General features: G+C 43.7%; 1 protein-coding gene across 1 annotated transcript; it reads left to right on the top strand.

The window, feature by feature from the left end:
* The first annotated feature begins 4,556 nt into the window (after positions 1-4,556).
* Positions 4,557-11,789, top strand: PRKAB1 (protein kinase AMP-activated non-catalytic subunit beta 1). The gene is made up of 8 exons (XM_030460793.1): positions 4,557-4,624; positions 5,584-5,758; positions 6,605-6,771; positions 8,394-8,487; positions 9,465-9,579; positions 10,642-10,775; positions 11,274-11,342; positions 11,421-11,789. The coding sequence occupies exons 2-8, from the start codon at positions 5,594-5,596 to the stop codon at positions 11,496-11,498; spliced, it is 822 nt and encodes a 273-aa protein (XP_030316653.1). The 5' UTR covers positions 4,557-4,624; positions 5,584-5,593; the 3' UTR covers positions 11,499-11,789.
* Positions 11,790-14,746: the final 2,957 nt, after the last annotated feature.

Here is a 14,746-nt window from a genome sequence, read left to right as displayed (position 1 = left end):
CTAGAGATCAGTTAATGCTCAAAGTATCAGCATGGCAGGATCTTTGCTTTGTTTTCAAAATGCCATCCAGAAAGAATGTTGATGTCTTTTCAAAATGGTTCCTCAGTCATCTTTTCAGGGCTTTCCTACAATGAGGGGAAAGTGGTTCAAAGGATGTCACCAAAGGAGTTCTCTCAGCAGGTAACAAATCAGATTTCCATCACCTTGAAATGCTGGCATCAAAGTAAACACCATTGCATTGCTATGGTAAGTTTTCTATGTCAGTATACTAAAAATGAGAGTGTGTACAGAAAGTTTTATTTTCTGCAAAATATTGAACACCAGTACTGTAAACTAAACCACAGCTAGTGGTGTGAGAGGAGAGAAATATTTCCAGTTACTTGGGCACTAGAGGTTAGAGACAGGCAACTTTGGAAATATTTTTTGAAAGTGCCTAACGAGGATTTAGATCAATTGCAGCTAGACACCTGACTTGTCCAGATGCTTTTGAAAACCATACTGGAAATCTTGATGGTCATAAATATCTTTGAAGTCTTGTTCTTAATATAATTGAGAACTGAGCCATTGTATCTTCAGTGCTTCTGAAGATAAATGTTGCTACCTTGCAGTGCTATTGATCGGTATAAAAATAAAGGCTTTATATTAAACCACTTAATGTGACAGAGAGGGAAAATGCAGTAATTCTTCTAATGTCCTTTAGTGCTTCTGTGTCATAGGTAATCTTATTTTTGCTTTGCTAATGTACTGGTATCCGTACTTTTAATTTATTTATGTTTACATAATTTTTCATCCATATTTGAGAAATGCAGTGAAACAGCTTGTACTGGAAAACTAATATGGTCCTTGTGCAACCAAAGCATTCTGTTGCAGGTGTGGCAGACATATAAAAAGTGAGGTATCTCACAGGGAAGCTAAATGACATTTTCCTGGTGACAGCAGTGGGTGCAGCAAGCAGAATGTAGCTGTCTGAGGAATTAGTGCTTTATAGTTTAAAGGGAATATGAAAAAAATTTCTTTACTTCTAACAGGCTCTGGAAATTACCTGTTGTTGTCATGCATCTAGATTTGGCTCATTATTCTGCATTACACCTACTTTTTTTGTTGTTGAACAAAAACCCCACACCACCAGAGCTGTCATATGTATGCTCTGAATGATGTTCATTAAATAAGCAGGGGGGAAAGCAGTAAAACACATTTCAACACAACATCTGTGTCCTGGGCAGCTGAACAGTGTCTGTCTTCCACAAAGCTTCTCCAGGCTCCCATTTTTTTTGTTTGCAGTCTTCCTTCATGCTGAAAGCACCAACTAGTTCCTGAAGACCAGCTCTCTTATCCTCCCTGCACGTATTACAGGCAGAGACAGATGGAAAGTTGGAATTGCTGGCCTCAGCTCCTGGATCATGTTAGTGTCTTTTGCTTCTTACAGGGCAGCTGCATTCTGCAAAACAGCAGTGTGCACGTATCTTGATATGTAATCCTAGAGGAGGGCTTCTAAATATAAGAGGAGTTTCTTTGCTGCTGTATGAAGGAGGTCAGCCAGACACTTGAACATGTGGTGTATGTTTCATCAGATTGCACAGCAAAAAAAAAAAAAAAGAAAATCAAGGGACAATATGAAATTCAATTCTTAGGGTGCCTTCCTGCAGGGACACCCACGAGTTCACAGCTTGTGACTTGAAGATCAGCACTAGCTCTTCAATTTATGTGGCTGAAACCACAATCCATGGCTTCAGGCTTCAGAAGCAGTTGCTTTTGTATCTCTTGTCTTTGGATACATGCTCACAGTGTGAACTGGTTTTTGCCTGGAGGTAGGTTGTATCTGATTGCTACCAGTGTCCATCACTCAGGATTGGTCCAGGTATATCTGCTGGAATAGCATGCAAGCTTCTCTCTCAATTCCTGACCTGGATGCTAACATTGTCTACTAATTATTTTAAATGGTTTTGTTACTGATTTTCATCAGCAGGAGAGAGACTGAGCCATCTTCCAATCGGTTTTCACTTTGTGTGCATCATGTTTGCTCATGCACAAGAAGGAAGCATTTGAAGGACTGGATTTCCCAAATAGATTTAAATAGATTATGGATTTAAATAGAAAGAAAGTCACTGGACTGATTCAGGACCAAGCTGGTAAGCCCTATCCTGGTTACCTGACAGCTGTTCAGGAGCCTTTATAGAATGTGTTGTTTCATGTAGGAAGGGATGCTATCACTAGACTGTCACTCCTGATCATGAGGTAAACTAAAGGAAAGTTGAACAGATGTGTGAATAATTAAAGACAAAAGTGATTAAGAGTTTTCTTGAAGGCTATGCTGTTAGTTAGCATCAGAGGCAAAGGCATTTTTATCTAATTCTTTCCCTTCTTCTCAGTGAAAGTGGTTACAGTCACTATTCTTGGGCATACCCCAAAATTGTAATGTATTCAGCTGAACAACTAAGGAACAAATTGTTCTGGTACCAGTGTCAGGGGTAGTTAGGTGAGGGTGGCTTGGTGGCCTGTTGCTTTCTCCCAACATGTGAGAGGTGATGGCAGCTTAGAAAACTAGAGAGGTCATGATAAAATATTTCAATGGCAAGTGAAACCTCTGACATTCTCACTAGGGGAGTGATCCAGCAACCTCAACTGTGGCAATTATGGAATTCTTGATGGAAGAACATGAACTAGCTCCCCATCTACATCTTCACCTGGCAGTAAGAAAAGGAAGGCTAAGACAGGTATGTAAAAAGGCAGGAACAGAAAAGGTATTTTGTAGTCTGTTTGGAATGATAGAGTGAAAGAGGGGGAGGTTTTATGACCTTTAGGTTGCAGTGTGGAAGGAGACAAAAAGTCACAGATGCTGTTAAAGGGAGAAACAAAACTTTAGGGTTCCAGAAAATCAGTAAGTGGACAAGCTCTTCCAAGCCCTTCTGGCATGTCTTGGCTCATCTCCTGCTTCCCACATCTCCTGCATTAACAGCTGTAGGGGAACTGGGTTTCCACTCAAGCTGACAGGAGAAAACAATGCTGCAGTCCATGTGAGGACCATGCATACAGACATCTCCATGAGGAGGCAGGACAGTGATTTAGTGGGCAGCAACGACAAGCCCCCTATATATGACTTGTTCATAGTGTAATATTTATCCAGTCCTCATAATTTATGGGCACCTCACAAAAAGTTGCTGGCAGATTGCTCTAGGACTGTGCTACACCTACCTGTCTTGAGTGACAGTGAGGGAAGACAATCAGGGTTGAAGAGGAAGCAATCATGGGGAAAAGAGAGAGAAGGCAGCCACAGAAGCCCAACCACCAAGAGGCTGAGATGCTTGTAGCTGCTGTCCCTGTCCTCTCCACAGGCCAGTAACTCCCAAAGGTTTTGGCATGTAGCACAGTGTGGTTTTATGGTTCACTGTGTAGGGAGAAACCATCAGATTTTCATACTAGAACTTCTTAGAAGTAAGAAAAACCATTACAAAGAATTGAGGATGGCTCCTAAAGTGAAGGTTGCTTTGCTTGCAATGAGTCAGGCTGTGACTTGTGCAAACCATCACAATGGTCCTACTGGGCAAGTGATGGACAAGACCTGGTAGTGCACATGTCCAGCCTACTGCAGACAGTCCTGCAGACATAACCAGCACACATAGAGGAACATGTATTGGTGCTCTCCAAAAGAGAACTGGGGAGAACAATATAATTGGGTTTGGAGACAGAATTCAGGAGTACTAAGCTGTCTGAAATATCAAAATAACATCAGCTGCATTTTATAGCAGGGTAATTGTTCTGCAGGGGCTGGGGAAGAGCTGCCCACATGCATTCCCCTCACACCCCTTCGGGCAGGCTGACCCATTCTGAGGTGTTCTACCCATAAAAGACAAATTAGAAGCAAGTGTTCCTCAGAACATACTGCAGGAGCCGGGCCAGCCCTTGGGATTAAGCATGATGATTCTGTCTGTCCCAGCTGAATTCCTTGCAGAACGTAACAGTGTACCACAAGGATATACTTTGATTTGATAGGAATCCTTGTCTCTGTTTGCAGGTTGCTTTGATTATACAAGGAAATTGTTCTTTTCTTAACCAGAGAAGTGCTGTAGCCCTCAGGGTTTCACACCTGTTAGAAAAGCAGAAGACAGATAGCAGCAGCTGCTGAAGAGCAAAGGGTGAAATGAGATGGTGTAATTGGGAATGCTTAGAGAAATATGTTGAGAAACAGACCAGATTAATTTAATTCGGTAAACACTTATCAGTTAAGGAGTTAAATTTTCGTCTGTGTTTCCTTAGAGGAAAGAGCTGTGTAGTGATGGTTTCACAGCCTGCTTTGCCCATGTAACAAACAGCATCCACTCAGCCAGCTCTTCCTCCCGTTTCACAAAAAGGGGAATGTATCGTTGCCTGGTTCCAGTGTCTGCAGTTCTGCGACACAAACCCTCCCTGTGGTGGTGGTTTGGAGAAAACCCCTCCAGAGCCAGGTTCTATCAGGTAGATACGGGGTGGGACATCCCTCCTGGGGCAGTAGGCAGAGAGCCCGGGCCCGCGCCGGAACCTGCGCACCGGGCTCGGTTCTCCCCGGTGCGGCAGCCCGGGTACACGGACGGACGGAAGCGGAAACCCGCGGTGGGAGTGGAGAGAGCGGCGGGCTGGGAGGCGAGAGGTGGGTTCGGTGGTGGCGGGGCGGGGGAAGGCGCTGGGGCAGCCGCGGGGAGCGGGGGTGGAGGCGGGGGCCGGGGGGAGCTGTGGTGACGATTGTTACAGGGATGCCGAGTCTGCAGGGCCCGGGGTTTGCCTTCCGGGCAAGAAGCAGAGGGTCCCTGGCTGGAGCCGGGTGGTTGGGCAGTGTCCGCTGCTGGAACTTACAGGGAGCAGGGCAGTTTCCCACACGTGCTGGGTGCTCTGCAAGGGCCCGTTTGTACGGTTCCAGGCGGCTCCCTTGGGCACCTCCCAGTTGCTGCTCTTCACCTGTAAGGCGTTCTTTTAGATACTACGTGATACACAGCCTCATCCTTTCTCCCAGTGGATGTGCCCACATGGGATATGGAGCAGAAGGATGTGGACTGTTCCTGGTAGAGCAGCCCCCTGCCTCTCCCAGGGAAGAGCAGAGACTGGGGAAGCCTCCTGTAGAGCCTCAGAACAACTGTGCTTGTCTGTGACTTAGATCTGCTGCAAGGATCCTCAGCAGGTTGCCACCTGAGATAAGTTGGTTTCTCCAGTAGAAGTTGCATTTCTAGCTAGCTGGTTTTGAAGCATTCCTATAGGAGGTTCTATTGATGTTTTAACTAATATGGTAGGACATGGTATGCATGGGCATAATGAAGAGAGAATCCCAGTGCTGCAGTGGCAGATACTTGCTTAGTCAACTTCTAGAGCAGCTGGGTCACGCAGAGATGCTCAGGTATTGAACTTTAGGATGTTAGCAAGAGTAGCTAAAAGTTGTCATTTAGGGTGTTTGTTCTGAATGTGATGTTATCTTAAGATACCAGTATTTTAGTTTAATCATGTTTCTTAGAGTCTGACTAAAGAGAGCCCAAGTCTACTGACGAGCCCACTTTCCCACCTCCTGGTGTTGTGGCTTCAGAAGTACGTGTGCTGATCTGGCTTTTCCTGCTCTTTTAGCTCCTTAAATATGGGGAACACAAGCAGTGAGCGAGCTGGCCTGGAGCGTCATGGGCAGAAGGCATCCCGAGGGGACAGCTCAGGAGGAGCCATCAGCACCAAAGAAGGTGATAGACCAAAAATTTTAATGGACAGTCCTGAAGATACAGACTTGTTCCATTCAGAGGAAATAAAGGTATTGCTGGTTTGTTCTTGTCTTCTGCCATTACTGGCTTGGGAATGCTGTCCAGTTGTGGTGCTGTTAGCCACCTGTAGTAAACCTGTCATTGAGTTTACTCCCAGCACTGACTATGTCCCTTGCTTGCTGTGCTAATGAGAGATACTGCATGGATGTTCAGCCAGCTATAGTGAGTGTGAAGTCATGCAGAAAAAATAAAATGTCACTGACTCAAAGATTTTCTCCAGTTCTAGGCACAGTGCTTTGGCTTCCTTCAGATTCTTAATACTCTTGCAGTCACCAGTGACACTTTATTTTCTGTATTAAGAGATCTATTAACTAAGTTTTTGCTCAAGAATTGATAGCTTGTTAAAAATGTCCTGCTGTTTGTGTTCCATAAGAATATCTAACAGAAGATTGCACTTAGATTTTGATTGTTGGGCAGTTTCCTATTAGAACTGTTGCTGTTTCCTATAGACAGCTCATAATCTTCTTGCCAACAACAAAATTTTTGCCTGCAGTGTTTGTATAATCTAAATGCATCTTAGCTGTCTTTCTTCTTAATTTTTCTTATTATTACTGTGTATTTTTAAAATTCTTGTGACTTCAAGTAGTTTCTTTTTAACCTAATTTAATCTGGAGGGAGGGGGATTATTTTGTTTTACACTCTTTCTGCAAATTTGTGCAAATGAATTTGTGACCAGCATATGGAAATGCACAGTTTCTAATCTGTATCTGACAAAACCCACCTGTAGACTTGTACCTTAGAGTGTGGTACCTGTGTACAAAATGCCTTCAGTAAAATATAGGTTGCCTTAAGTTTGCCAGGAAAGAATTCCATTGATTAAAATATTGTGTTTGTAGGCTCCACTGGAGAAAGAAGAATTCCTAGCTTGGCAACACGATCTGGAAGTGAATGATAAAACTCCCACTCAGGCCCGACCAACAGTTTTTCGCTGGACTGGAGGAGGAAAAGAAGTCTATTTGTCTGGGTCCTTCAACAACTGGAGTAAAATTCCTCTGACAAGGAGGTAATAAATAGATACTGCTGTATCAGTGATATTCCTCCCCCAGGGACCTGGGAATGCTCAGTGCAGTGAGAAGGGTGGTTTGCTGATAGATTATTACTATGCTTGGATTTGCTATTCTCCTTTTTCTCTCCTCAAACCTTTGAGGATCTGACTTTTTGATTCTTAGGTGGCACGGGATAAAAGTTGAGCTGGGGGTCAGTTTAGTAGGAGTGATTTGTTCAGTAGGCATCACACGTGAATGACCCTAAACAATCTTTGTCTGCTACCTGGGGTGCAGTTGGGGTGTGTAAGGTGAAGCCAGTTTTAAGCAGTGTCTCTCTAGCACAAATACTTTGGCCATATCACTGACTTTTCCCCAGCTCAAAAAGTCCAGATTCTGCCTAGGAAACTGAGCCTGGTAAACTGCACTGAGAGAATAAACCTGCCTTAGGGTACCAAGTGCTTTTTCCTGCTGTAAAGCTCTGAAGCACTGCTTAATTCTGTACTAAGTACAGAATTAAATACATTTCATTTAAACCAGTGGGTTTTTTCTTCAAAAATTTAAGATTTAATGGATGCAGAGAGGCTGAATTTAACTGTTGAAGTGAGTCTGTTTTCTATCAATGATGACATATCCATGAAAGTTTGGTCTCCTGCCAGTTTCTGGTGTTTCTCAGTGAGTAGGTACCTGCATTGTCATTGTTGCAGAAGTGTCTTAATTTCTTCAGAAACTTGAGGGAGGAGCTTAGTGGCTTGGGTATGGCCTGGTACAGAAGGATTGTTCCATGCATGAGCAACAGGAAATTTATCAAAACAGAAGCTGGAAAAAACCCCAGTGGAACATTAGTATTACTGTCATTCTCATTAAAAAGCTTGGGAGCTGGGAGATAGGGAAATGAATGTGGAAGAAGCAATTTGGGCATCCTTTGAGGCTGTTACTGAATCATATATGCTCAGGTAGAAGGTAGAGTCCATTGTTCCAAACTGAAATTTCAAATCCTGCTCTGTGGTGCTGTGCTTGCACTCCCTACCTGAGAAGAAGTAAAGAGAGATACTGGCGTTGCATAGCCTGTTGAGTTCTTCATGTAGCACTGTTTGTCAGCTTCTTCGAGATGCTGGTAAAGACTTCTGAAGAACCAGGAGGATCCACAGGATGAGGAGTATCAGAATTACCAAGCAGCAGCTATTTCAGACTCAGAGTAACTCAGAAGGATTGAGTTGCTGCTTTCATCTTCTAGTTGTTTGTTTATGCGATAGACATTTATAAAATGCATTTTATGATGGCAAATACTGAGAGGCAAGGAAATGAGTAAGCTGATCTTGTTCCATCAACAGGAGTCTTGCAGATAAAACAAGGCCTCATGTACTAACAAGTGACATGTAAATGTGTGGATGACATTACAAAAGCTCAGTGCCAGTCCCTTGATGCCAGGAATGTGTCTGGATAGTAACATTTAGTGTTGTGCTCATTAACATTAACCTTAGTTCAATGCAAACCTTTAGATCCCATCAAAGATTCTCTTAAATGTGGCACTGCCTTTGTAAGTGTTTCCATGCTCAGGCAGCCTGTATTCTGTGTTACAGTGTTTATCACAGTTTAGAGATTGGTGTACTATGGGCTGATTGTTTGTCTTAAATTCCAGTCACAATAACTTTGTGGCAATCCTGGACCTGCCAGAAGGGGAGCACCAATACAAGTTCTTTGTGGACGGGCAGTGGACACATGATCCTTCAGAGGTAATGAAGATGAGAAACTGGCTGGTTTCTCTACCAATAGCTGGGCTCTTCAGGGAGAAGGTATTTAGTGTTTAACAACAGAAACTGACTGTTTCAGCTGGTGAGAAAGAGTTCTGCTGCCTGCTGACCTTAAAGGTGGCATTAAGCTGTTGGCCTCAGGAAAGGAGATTTTTTTAACAAAGGGGTGACAAAGTCTCTTAGATATTGGATTACAAGAGGTGATGAGCTTTTTTTGACCAGTGCCAAACTGCCTTTTAAAGCACCATAGCATTGCTGACAGCGCAGGTCTCTCCTGTACTGTACCTGCTCTCTGTGCCAGGATGTTGCTATCACTGCTCTGCATACTTTCACGGTCCAGTAATTGTGCCAAAAATCTACCAGGCCTTTTCTTCCTCCTCTGCTATAAAATGAGCTTTAACCCTAGCCTGCCCAGCAGTCCCTACCTGCTTCACAAGTCATTCACAGATGCTGCTTCCAGTCTTCTTGCCATCTTGGCAAACCTTGCAGAATCTCACAGAATTTCATCTTTAAGGAATTTTAGTTATTTGAACCCTCTGCCTTGGACTCCAGTCTTTTGGTATTAAACCAGCAATTCCAACCATACTCTATGCTGCATCAGACCACACAGATCTTAGCCCGGCTCTGAAAGCCCTGTAGAAGATAGAGGTAAAGCTTAGATCCTTGTGCCATCACTGTTAACTGCAGCCCAAGCCTAATCCTAGCCTTATGTGTATCCCAAGGATTTATCAATTGCTGTCAAGCTGGCAGGTTCAACTGGCATGCATCCCCTCAGCCCCAAATCCTGCACTTGCTCTTAACCTCACACCAACCAAGCAGTGGTGAGCTCTTCTCACATCTGGTAGTAGCATATTTTAAAGCCAATATATCTTGTTCTTGATGAGGCTACTCATGTTTTTGAGAATTTAACAGTCCTCCAAGCTTTTTTATTCTGACTTCTGTATCTTGTTTTTTCCCAGCCAGTAGTAACCAGCCAGCTAGGTACTGTCAACAACATCATACAGGTGAAGAAAACTGACTTTGAAGTATTCGATGCTTTGATGGTGGACTCCCAGAAATGTTCAGACATGTCTGGTATGAGCTTACCTGTCATTTTATATCACACTTTCTAGAGCTGTTAAAAATTCCATCTTCCTTTTCATCTGGAGTTAAAGCTTCAGTGTAGGTTAATCTCCACTTCTGTCAGGCCCTGTGGACATGTGCAGGAATCACAGATTCACAAAGGAAGAATGTGGAGTGCAGAAATGAGGAAGCCTCTGACAGTGCAACAGAAGTCACTGTAGATGCTATTAGGAGGAAGTCATGGGTGCTTAATAGCTGTTTGTTTGTGGGTGCAGTGTGAAATGGCTGTTTTTTACACACTCACCAGTGGATCAGTCTCTTCAACATCAAACCAATGTTGACAGCCTACACTTAGGCTGTTCCCCTTCTGCTTAGGAAGAGGTCAGTCGTGTAATAAGAGGAAGAAATTAGGGATGTCTTAGTAGTGCTGACACAGACTCAGACTATGATGTAGTATTTTAAATCCTCCTTCAGAAGACCTGCCATTTGAATCTGAGGCAAAAGGAATGTTTGCTTAGCTTTTGCTGTATGCAAACCTTTTATGGAGAAGAGTGTAATTTGTGAGAGTTGGACAGTGTAAGAAACCAGGAGGAGATTCTAGCAGGCACCCTTCCACATACTGTAATATCCTTTCCTTATATTGCTTTAGACTCTGAAGATCTTCTATTACCCTGTCCCAGCACAGGAATAATATCTGCCTTGCACATGTGCCTGCCATGCTTTTACTGCTTCCCTAGCATTGTGGAGCAGTGCTTATGACGAGTCTCTGATGGAAAAGTGCTGGGCAGAGGTAACAGTGAAGTTGTGGAGTGCAGTAGGCCCCTCAGAACTCCACCTCCCACATCTTCACAGCTAGTTTCAAGTCAGACAGTTTTTTGACATCTTAAATCTCTTCTTGGGCAATGACTGATCCTCTGCCACTGCATCATCTTGTACTTAGATATCATTGATTTCTTTTGGCTACTTGTTTCTGATTGTGAAAATCAACTTGGAATACTGGTAAAAATGTACCTAGAAAGACCAGATATTTTTACAGGCTATTTAAGAAAAAAATATTTAAAATCTTTCTGGCAGAGCTGTCAAGTTCACCCCCGGGACCGTACCACCAGGAGCCCTATGTTTGGAAGGCAGAGGAGCGCTTTAAATCACCACCTATTCTTCCCCCCCACCTGCTGCAGGTCATCCTCAATAAGGACACAGGCATTTCTGTGAGTGCATTTGTTTGTTTTGCTGAATAATGGCCTTCAGGCTGTGAACAGGTTGGGAAAACAACTGGGTACAGACAGGGACAGGCAAGGACAAACCTTAGAATAGTTGCCATGTTGGTAAATGCCTTATTGCATGTGTCAGATGGATCAATCTGAAGTAAATTTTTCTACCTGACTCTTCAAAATTGAAAAAATGACTAAATTGCTCATTCACTCCCAGAAAACCCAACCTTTTCACTGCAAAACTATTAAAATATCAGAAACACGTAAGAAATATTTGAGGTTTGTTTTACAGTCACAGTGAGGATGCTGAGTGTTTCATTCTGGATTTGGGGTTGATCTGAACCTTTATTTGCATTCATTGATGGACACCACATAAGCAGCTGTGTGATGTATTTGAGGATAGGGCTGGTTACAGACAATGTTTATCACCCACCAGCTGTGATGAGCAAACTGAGTTCTGTTATTTTTACACTGTCTCACTTTTGTTTTTTCCAGTGTGATCCTGCTCTTCTCCCTGAACCCAACCATGTCATGCTGAATCACCTCTACGCACTTTCTATCAAGGTGAGAGGCCAGGGCATGTTCTCCACACTTGCAGTTTTTAGATAACTGTGTTTCTCACTTGTTTTCCATCTCCTATAGGATGGAGTGATGGTGCTTAGTGCTACACATCGTTACAAGAAGAAGTATGTGACTACTTTGCTGTACAAACCAATATGAACATCCCAGTAGTTTGTGACCAATTGTTCTGGGCCAGTGCAGTCTCAGAAAAAAAAATTCTTCTCTTAACCAAATGTATTCCTGCTCTGTGCTGTAGAACTCTGATTTCATATTGTTTCTGAGACTTCCAAGTTTTCCTATATTTGCCTTTTTTTCACAGCCCCACCTTGGAAGTTCTTGGGGACGGCAGCTTTGTGGCACTTAGATGGCAAAGGTGTCAGTGCCCGTTGTCAGCTCAATTAAAAAAATCACCAGTATAATTAGGCTGAAAAATGTGCGGGCAGCAACATATTAAAGACCTCTAGCATTGAGGCAGACTGTGGATAACAAACAAGCCAGCCCAAAGTCTAGAACATTCAGGATTCTTGTAGAATCTTATTTGAGCTCAACATTCAGCAAAAGCAAGCCCATTACTGCTTTCATACCATCAAACACAATTATTTCAGTAGCAAGTTCCAAACTTGCATGGCTGAAATAAGTGTGAATATTGATGATCTTTCTTGTAGCGGCCTCTTTGAGGCAAAATTCAGCAACACAGTCACCTACAATTTCATTTTAGATTATGGTAGACTGGGGTGCAGTGTTGCTGCTGTGAATAGCTCTGTAGTTTTTCTCTTCATGAGAACTGAAATACAACTTTTCCCCTGTGGAATTTCTGGTAAAGACAATTGTTTTTAATGGCTGGATTTTTCTGTACATCACACAAGTGTCATCTTGTAATCTGCTTTTTGAAACCAGTTTCTCTTGCTGTCACTGGTAAGGACTTCCTTATGCCAGGATAGGAACCTGTAAGGAAATCAGTTTAGGGATTAGTTCTTCAGTAACAGCCTGAAGGTGACTGCAAGTCATCTGTGTCCCTGTGGCCAAATTTGTCCCTTGGTGCTGGCAGTTGCAGCACCTGGGTGCAGCATCCCCTCACCCTGCCATGCCCTGGGCTGGAGCTAGGCCTGCTCCAGGTTCCAGTGCTGACCCTGGGTATAAAACCCCTGGTGCTTCCACAGCCAGGGCTGTGGGGATCTCTGCAACTTTTTATTCTGTTTATATTTGCTAAGAGATTATGCTAACATCAGGTTGCCTGTACTTGGTACTCACAGCCTGTTTTATCCCAAAACAAATGCAACGTTAATGCAAAACTGCCTGCCAGTGTGCCTCGGGCCTGCCCTGGGGAAACCAGCTCGGGAAATGACCTGTTGGGTCCTTCCCACTGTTTGATTTTTGGTGCCTGAGTGTGCCAGTGACTGTGCCAATGAGAACCAGCCCCATCCCACTGTGAGGAAGTGCAGTAGTGCAAGTTGGTAAGGAGTGTGAGTGGGGAGAAAAGCTGCAGCACCTGCTCAGTGTTCAGTGGACGCAGACACAGGGGAAGGGTGCTTTGCCATCCTCAGATCTGTTCACGAGCTTTGTTGAAATATCCTGAGTAGCTCATTAGGTCTGGGTCTAGTGCAATGGTTTTCTCTGAAAACTCTTTCCTTTGTTTATGCTATGGATAGTATTTGGTATTCTGAAATACGGATTTGCTTTTGTTTTCAGCCTCTTTAGAAACAAATAAAACATTTTCAAGAAAAGTGGGTGACTTGCTTTGTTGTTATCCCTCTCATCTCTGATAACCTTGGCTGCCTTGAGGTGTTGTTTGCTTATAACCTTTGATTGCCTGATTGCAGTTTTATGCCTTGGTGGATTGTGCAAGCTTTTCATTCATAGATGCTGCTTGAAACACTTCATCCACTTGCAGCTAATCAGTGAAGAATACAAGGGAGGTGTTAGTGTGTATTTATGCTGTAAATTTTGCAGGAAGAATGAGTCCAGTTGCTTACAAACTACAGTGAGGAGTTGCTTGGGGCCAAAGAGCCTGGAGTTGGCCTTAGCCTCACATCTGCCTCCCTGCTCTTCAAGGAGACTTTTGTTTCCATGCCTTTCTCTTTGACTGCATGTGATGGTGTTGTATGGGGATGTGGCACAGGCATGGCATTGGTTTTGGCTGTGTAGTGAAACAGCTTGTGCCGTCTGTGGTGTTTATTTGCATCAGGAGATGCTGACTGGTGAGGAGAGCAGGGAAGGGGCCATGGGGTGTGCTCAGCGCTGGTACCTGTGGAGCAGTTTGTGCTGCTGGAAGGCCTGGGGGCTTTGTTGAGTAGAGAGATTCTTTTAGCTTGTGCTGGTTGTGCCAGAGCAGTAAATGAAGATGCAGCAGTAGCAGAGGAGGAGCAGGTTGGACAGTTCCTGTGGCCTACTTCAACAAGATTGCCTTTTGTTGCAAAGTCAACTCACTCAGTCAAGACCTGTAGATGTTTAAATGTGCTGGTAGATAAATGTGTGACCTGTGTGACCACAGCCATTCTTTCTCACTTTCCTGCCATAGAGAAACCTGATGCTTCAATAATACTGATGTTAATTAAAGGGCTCTCCTTCCATAGCAGCACCATCAGGGGTGTGCTAGTTGCTGATACCTTGTGGTGCAAATGGCACCTGTGCACAGGAGTGACAGGCTCTGCTGTCAGCATAGGAGTGGCTGTGGTCTGGCACTTGAGTTGTTCAGTAATCTGACCCAGGGCTCAGGGCCTACAGCTGGAGTAGCCCTGGTGGTACTTGGCTGGCCACAGCCACCAAGGGCACTGTGGGCCAAGACACCAGCACATGGTGCTGCTGGAGCTGGGTCTAGGGCTGAGCTGGGCCCATTGGGTGCCCTGTGCAGGATACACACTGTGGCAGCAAACTTAATGAGGGCACTTGTGCAGAACTGAGCATCTGGGAGGAAAAGCATCAGCAGAGGAGGGGTAAGTGTTGAAATTTTTTTTTCCAGCTGTGTTTAAAGAAAAGTAGATGTGAGTGTGGTGGGAGACAGAAGTCATGCAGTGAGCCCTCTTAAAGGTTTGTAGTGTCAGCAGGAAAGGATACCACAGGTTTCTTATTTGAATGACCAAGAATTGTTTTGCTGGAAGAATAGATAGTTAGTCCAGCTTAACAAGTTTGGATTTCTGGTTTTTGTTTGTTTTCTCAGTTTCAAATCAACTCTTTCACAAGCCAAAGACTAAGGAAGCAGAAACACTGAGAAATGGCAAATAGAAAGGAAGTTGGAAGTACACAAGACTTAACAGTATTTATGGAGTTGGTCTCATTAGTTGGTGCTAAGCTTTGTGGATTTTTGTTTTTTTCCAGCTGTATATACATGACTCACTCCAGGCTTTACATCAGTGCTGGTATGGTTGAACCATAGTACAGAACTAGATATTGTATAGAAATATATAAAT

This window comes from Calypte anna, chromosome 15 (assembly GCF_003957555.1).
Source record: "Calypte anna isolate BGI_N300 chromosome 15, bCalAnn1_v1.p, whole genome shotgun sequence".
Taxonomy (NCBI): Eukaryota; Metazoa; Chordata; class Aves; order Apodiformes; family Trochilidae; genus Calypte; species Calypte anna.
Note: the sequence above shows the minus strand (reverse complement) of the source record. Positions and strands in the feature narration are given on the sequence as shown.